Source organism: Triticum dicoccoides, chromosome 6A, assembly GCF_002162155.2.
Source record: "Triticum dicoccoides isolate Atlit2015 ecotype Zavitan chromosome 6A, WEW_v2.0, whole genome shotgun sequence".
NCBI classification, from domain to species: Eukaryota; Viridiplantae; Streptophyta; class Magnoliopsida; order Poales; family Poaceae; genus Triticum; species Triticum dicoccoides.
In genome coordinates this window covers 306,740,645-306,747,755 of record NC_041390.1, presented here as the reverse complement: position 1 = coordinate 306,747,755, position 7,111 = coordinate 306,740,645, and the positions used below count along the sequence as shown (strand labels likewise).

General features: G+C 45.4%; 1 protein-coding gene across 2 annotated transcripts; it reads left to right on the top strand.

Moving 5' to 3' along the window:
* Window positions 1–1,444: 1,444 nt before the first annotated feature.
* Window positions 1,445–6,151, top strand: LOC119316817. Of its 2 annotated transcripts, none has more exons than XM_037591210.1 (4): window positions 1,445–2,194; window positions 2,569–2,691; window positions 3,818–3,995; window positions 5,816–6,151. In XM_037591210.1, exons 1-4 carry the CDS (start codon window positions 2,178–2,180, stop codon window positions 5,837–5,839), a joined length of 342 nt encoding a protein of 113 aa, XP_037447107.1. In that variant the 5' UTR covers window positions 1,445–2,177; the 3' UTR covers window positions 5,840–6,151. The 2 variants fall into 2 exon arrangements, with proteins under 2 accessions (XP_037447107.1, XP_037447109.1); XM_037591212.1 differs by having other exon boundaries at window positions 1,446–2,194; window positions 2,587–2,691.
* Window positions 6,152–7,111: the final 960 nt, after the last annotated feature.

The window sequence follows — 7,111 nt, the reverse complement described above, 5'->3', positions numbered from 1 at the left end:
CCTCATCCGGCTTGGCGGCTTCATTTGGCTTGCCCTTGACTTGGGGCTCCTCTCTGAAGGCCACCAGCACCGCGCTGGCGGAATGGGGTGTGGTAGACAAGTAGAGTACCAAGGACTCACGAGGACGAGGCACCACCATCACCGACGGGCTGGTCAAGTATCTCTTGAGGTCTTGGAATGCCAGGTCGGCCTCGGGGGTCCACTCGAACGGACCCTTCTTCTTCATCATCTTGAAGAACGGCAAGGCGCGCTCCCCCAACTTGGAGATGAAGCGCCCCAGCGAAGTCACGTAGCCTACAAGCTTCTGCATCTCCTTGAGGTTTTGTGGTGGGCTCATGTCTTCGATTGCCTTGACCTTCTCCGGATTGGCCTCCACCCCCCTGTAGGACATGAGGAAGCCAAGCAGCTTGCCGGAAGGGACACCAAACACGCACTTTTCCGGGTGAGCCGCAAGTCCACCTGGCGCATGCTCGCGAAGGTCTCCTCCGGGTCTTGAATCAAAGCTCTCACCTCCCAAGACTTCACCACAATGTCGTCGATGTAGGCCTCAGCGTTTCTCCCGAGCTGCTGCCCCAAGGCGATGTGCATCAGCCGCTGAAAGGTCGCTCCTGCGTTGCGCTGTCCGAATGGCATGCAAGTGTAGCAGTATACCCCGCATGGGGCCAAGAAAGTCGTCTTCTCCATGTCTTCCACTACCATCTTGATATGGTGGTAGCCTGCGAACGCATCCAGGAAGGACAGCAGATCACACTCCATGGTGGAGTCAACAATCTGGTCGATGCGCGGTAGCGGGAACGGATCTTGAGGGCAAGCCTTGTTGAGGTTGGTGAAGTCGACACACATGCATTCCTTCCCTCCTTTCTTTGGCATGATGACTGGGTTTGCCAGCCACTTTGGGTACCGGACCTCGCGAATGACACCTGCTACCTCCAGCTTGCGGGTTTCCTGAACGATGAAAGACTGCTTCTCCGTGGATTGTCGCCTCGCCTTCTGCTTCACAGGGCACACATTGGGGTGCACCCTCAGATGATGCTCAATTACTCCTCTCGGAACCCCAACTAGCTGCTTGGGCTCCCATACGAATACTTCCTTGTTCACTCGCAAGAAGTCCACCAACTCCTTTTCTTGATCTAGGGCGAGGTCGGCACCTATGGTAGACTACACCACATCACTTAATTGGGGGAAATCAACTGCCGAGAGAAATACCAGGTGAACGGCAAACTATCTGCTAGGAATCTCATTACTGCCGGCAGAAATACTTAAGGGCGGGTGAACTGTCGGTAGAAGTTGAGCAACGCAGGCATATAAACTGCCGGCAACGATGTCCACGTTTTAGGTCACCTTATCTGCCAGGAGAACTGAACCCGACTTTTTATCTGCCGGTACTGTGTGTGTCGAGACATTTCAGCCAAAAGATAAAAGAAATAGCCGTCGCACCTCACCCTCACTTCTTCTATTCCCCCAAGTCACGCCCCCAAATCAGGCAGCCTTCCACCCCCGATCCCATCCGCCGCCGACCAACCTTCGCCGCTCCTAACCACAGCGGCAGTCGATAACCCTCCGCCGTCCCCGACCCTGGCCTCACCCTTCGCCACCCCCGACCCCTACCGCACCTGGCTTCCTTCCTGACTACCTTGGCGGGCTAGGGTTTGACGCCGCCGTCCCTCCTGGTCGTCCTCCGGTTGGTCTCTAGAGGAAACGGCTTCTACCCTCCTTCCGAACCCTGTGAGCACGGATATGGCTCCTCCCACCGCTCCTCCCTCTCCTGCTTGGAGCCGCCTGTGACCACGGATCTGGCTCTCCTCCACCAGCGGCGGATGGGATGGCGCGGTTCCACCTCTTCTCCACAAGCGCCGGCTGAGACGACGTGGATTCGCATCTCCTCCTCCCTCCTTTCCACGGCCGCCTTTATCCGTTGCGCCCCCGCCTTGCAGTTCCGCTTCTGGACGGAGATTTGGAGGAGTACCCGCCGCTCACGGTGGCTTCAAGCCTTGTTCCCAACTGGCCCTAGAGGCACAATTTTATGGCTCATTTATATATGGGGGCAGGGGGCTTCAAGCCTTTTTCCCAACCCGCCGCTCACGGTGGCTTCAAGCCTTCTTCACTAAGGGTGCAAGCTCGACTGATTCAACGGTCTGCCTTGGTGTGATGGCTCCTCGTCAACAACCAGGTTGACGATGGCCTATGCTAGCTTGTAAGCCCTTATTCTTGTCCACCTAATTGATGGGGCTCTCTTCATTCAATGAATTATCTTGATCTCGTAACTATTTTCAATCTAGTGATAAGATCCGATTTATGCAAATCTTCTATACATTGTTTAGGTCGCAGGTATCGTCTTGTTGGTTTAGAATAACGGTTCTGTTCCTGGGAAAAAAGTATTGCTTGAATTTTATCTTGATCATCAGACCAGATTCATGAATTACTAGATGTTTCATGTGAGCTGTCTGGGTCTGAAGTCCCTTTGTTCACTAGTACATTTTTGTTTCTGTATGTGGATATTTATTTATTCTATGAACATAAGTGTTGCAAACTTCTGTGAAGTCTGATAAAACTAGAACAATGAAGCAGTTTCTTACCCTGTTCCAGTCTGCTGGAAGTGTTTCTGCTGCCTCCCCAAGATGCTGGAAGGTCACCTCCATCGATGCTCTCTCCGCCGCTTCCACAAGCCGTCAGACTGTACAGTTCTGCAAGGTACAAGTTGCTCCTACCGTGCTCCCTCCGCTGCCTGTGCTTGCTATGATATCTGGCTGCTAATGCTGCTCTTTCTCCTCTCCTATGGTTTTATGTCCCTATTCTACATGCCATGTCAAGCTACATCCTCTTCTTTCTTAGCTGCAGGTGCTCCATGCACTAGGATATACTCCCTCTGTTTCTAAATATAAGATGTTTTGGAAGTTTAAATTAGACTGCCAAAACATCTTATATTTAGGAACGGGTGTAGTATATAAAAATCTACCTCTTACTGAGCTCTTGTTGTATATTGGTAAGAGAAATATGCTTTGAATCATCTCCACGAGGATGTAGAATTACATTTATGGAAGGTTCATATTCAATTTACTAAAAACATGAAGCAATGATCTCCTTTTAAATATGTTTGACTAGTAAATGGTATTTCTGTGTAGCAGCTGTGTGCGCAAGAAAGATAATACAAGATATCACCCACTTTCATGCCTGTGCTCAATAAAGTGACATTAGTGAAAAGTAAAAACTGACAACTGTACTTACTGGTAGACTTGTACCTAGAGCAAGTATAGGGTCTTGTAGACTGATGCAAGAAGAAATTAAAACCAGTCCAAACAGGTACTTTATGATTTTTTGTTGGATGTCTTCATTCTAGCTAAAGATGACCTTGAAGTTAATTGTCCTCCATCTCGCTGTGATGTTCAACTTTCTCTGTTTTATTTCGAATATTCTATTTTTCCTGTCGTAATGATAGTCATGCAGTAAGTGACAATACTATGTCAGAGTGATGTTGCTCTGCTTTGTACCAACTTAGAATTCATGTTTTAGACTAACCTCAAATTTCAGCTCGGCATTATAACTTAGGTCTTGAAAGGTTTGACACAATCTTGAAGGTGTTGGAGGTTGGGCAAGATCCGCAAGGCGTCCATACTAGTTTTTTCTGCTAATTTTGGTAGTAGCTTCTCTGTTTGTGTTCTGCAAAATCCGACGGAAAAAACAAGTGCTATGTTTTTATAATATAGATGATGATATTCAGCAACTAAAGTTTGTGCCTTTCTTTCCAGTTTTCAGTTACATGCTTATCTGCGTGACACCTAATGTGTCAATCCTAATGTGCCACGAATTCTCGTTTTAGGCAAAAGAATGGAAAAGGAATAGAAGAAGACAATGCTGAAGCACAAGAGCATGAGAGGCTAGCTTTACTTAAAGCAAGGAATAGTGATGATTTTGAACGATTTGGGTCCTTTACATTCTCAAATCTAAAAGAAGATTTTGGAGGACGAGCCAGTCAGCGACAAAGTAAAAGAAAGAAGGTGATCTCTTTGGTTACTGCATCTATTGTACAATTGCATCTATCATAATACTACATCTTGTTACATGCTTTGCGCAGCTCACTTTGTCATGCACATTAATTCATGCTTTGTCGAGTTCACTTTGTCATGCATATTAATTCATGCTTTTTGCAGTTCACTTTGTCATGCACATATTAGGTGCATGTTGATGTTAAGTTTGCACATCATCTTGTTGCTTATTTGTAGAGCAATGTAGAAAATCCTACTGTTAAAGTAACTCATCTTAGGTCCTAAATAAATAGTGATACTCCGTGAGCAGCATAGATGAGATCAGTGGCGAATCCAGGAAGACAATGAAGGGTGGGCTCAAACTTAACAACGAGAACTAAGCATCATTTTAATTAAAGAGAAAAGGGCATTATCTCCTAATTTTTTATCCAAATAAGCTAATATTTGCCAGAATGCTACTGAAAATATATGTCTTATTACTGTCATCTTATGGTTTTCTGAAAATATCAAATTTTGAACGGAAATTTATATCTGTCTAGCTAAATAGTCATTATCTCCAGTCCTTTCGCTCCAAACAAGCTGAAACTTTCTTAGATTACTACTAGAAACATGTAGTATTTGATAGATTTAAAAAATCAAAATTTTCACCAAAATATGAATTAGTTAGCAAAATATAGCCATTATCACTTAATCCTTTTTCTTCAAATAAGCTCAAAATTAGCCAGATTAGTATTGGAAACATGTAGTATTTACTATAGTTGTTCTGAAGTTTTTGAAAAGTAGAAAATTTGATTATATATTTAATATTTTCCTACTTAAACAGACAAATATTGATATGATTTTTTACAGCAAACAAATATCGATATACTTGTCTTGAGCCGTGGAGCGTGAGGCTCTGTCATCTCGCTATGTCCATACTCGATATCCTGTGTGCCACTTGCGTGTGGGCTGTTGGAGTGTTGGTGTTGTTCGGCAGAGAATAAGATATTGGGTTGCTGAGCTGCGACGTGTAGTACTATTTTTTTTAATATTTTTGGACGGTAGGCTAGAGCCTGTTGTAGCCCCCCTACTAGACTTGCCACTGGATGAGATACTTCTATTCTTGCCAGCCCGCCTGAATGCATGAGAGCCTAGCTGTTGCTCAAAGACCGAATGCACAACCCACTGCAGCCCAGTCTATGAGAACAGCAGACCAGCAAGCCTGAGATGATGTGTTTCCAAAATAACTGAGTGTTGACTAATGCCTTAGTACTACCATGATTCAAATTTTGAATTTTTTTCCTATGTTTTTCTTTAAGCTGGCCCGCCCAGCTATTTTGTTGTAGCTCGGCCACTGATCCAAATTAAATTACATCCCATTCAAATCCCAACTTCTTTGTAGGATAGTTCTCTATCATTTAAATCCTATGTCACTCGTAAGAATAAATAAGCCTTATACTAGTAAGTTGTAACTTGGCATCCAATCAATGTATATTACCCGAAGATAATAATATCTTTCTGTGAACACTAGACACAAATCTGAGCAGTATATACTCCATTTGCAAATTAATTCCATATCCCTAATCATAGTTTTCACTAGTACGGAGTAAGTTGTAACTTCGCATTCGAACCAAGCAGTATATAATCCTTTTGGGAAGTTTTTGTATGCGCAGTTCAAATAATTCCCTGCTTGATCTAATTATGTAATATTGCTTGCTGTGATGATGAAGTGTTGCACATTCAGAAGAGTTTTATTTATGCGGATCAGTTAAACTGCAGCATGTCAAAATCTTTAATGTGTTAATTGAAAATGTGAAACAAGAGATCCATTTTGAGTTTTCGATTTGGTGCAGGTTTCTCAAAGATTGACAAGTTGATTGAGGTTTGGAAGATCTACAGGTTGATGAAGATTATGAACGCCTACGATTAAGTCAGTGTAGTGACAATGGAATATGCCTTGTTTGTTGAACCTGGAGACTTGCTCTGCTCATTTTGTTGGTTGTTAAGTCAATGTATGCTCATGTTGGTTGTGTGGTGCATCGCGAAATAAATGTGTTTCTCCTTTTTTGGCACAACTTCAGCTTGGTTGTGTGGCACATCTAAAAACAAATGGAAGCACTTCTTTTGTGGCACAACGTCTTTGTATATGATTGCTATGATTATTGAATGAAGTTCAATACTTTTGACGAGGACTTTACGTAACTTCAATTGAGATGTATATATAAATTGCATGATACGTCCTGATTGCTTGAACATAGCGAATGGATGCTAAACTGGGAGATATGTTTCCCTTTGCTAGTGAAACTAACATGATGGCATATTAATTGGCGGGCAAACAAGCTTCTGCAGGCAGTTCCACTGCCGATATTTGTAGTCTCTCGTGCCTTGACCAATCTGCCGAGAGAATAGTAACTGTTGGGAAATACATGTGCCAGGGCAGAAAAACTGCCGGGAATAGTTTATCTGCCAGGACAAGTAATCCCCGGCAGTCGTTCTCGTGGCAGTTTTATCTGCCGGAAGAAATGCTATCCCGGCAGTTTCTCTGCCCTCTAAAGGGCTTTCTCCCGATAGATTACATGCCGTTGCATTGGTGTTGTGGTGTAGTGGTAAAGGTAGCATCAGAGGCTCCGTCCGCGTCGACCGGTATCTGCTTCGTCTTGGCTTGACCTTGAGTGGATAACTGCTTCTTCTTGGTCGGCGCAGCCCCCTTGGTTCTGGACACGGCCTTGTCAGCGGGGCAAGCTGCCACCATGGCCCTGAAGGCTAGCTTGAGGGTCGCCACGGCTTCCTTGGTGTCTCTGGGCACGGTGAGGACGCCCTTGCTTCCTGGCTTCTTCATGAGGTTGTAGGCAGGATGGGTTGCTGCCATGAACTGGGCCAGCGCCAGATACCCGAGGATGGCGTTGTACAGCAAGCTGATGTCGAAGTCGATTAGCTCGGTGCGGTAGTTATCGCGTGTGCTGAAGGTCACGGGGAGATGGATCTGCCCCAGGGGTTGGAGGAGTTGCCGCCGACCCCGAAGAAAGGTTTGCTGGGGTGGAGCCGCTTAAGTGGTACGTGAAGGAGGCCGAAAGCCTCCACGGAGAGCACGGTGAGGCCGGCGCCGCCATCGATGAGGGTCTTGGTAATGGCTACGCTGCAGATGGTCA

Bases quoted from the DNA above. Each gene is read 5' to 3' on its own strand.
- LOC119316817 (XM_037591210.1), top strand. The intron at 2,692-3,817 runs GTACAAGTTGCT...TTCTCGTTTTAG, and splicing joins AGACTGTACAGTTCTGCAAG to GCAAAAGAATGGAAAAGGAA. The intron at 3,996-5,815 runs GTGATCTCTTTG...GATTTGGTGCAG, and splicing joins GACAAAGTAAAAGAAAGAAG to GTTTCTCAAAGATTGACAAG.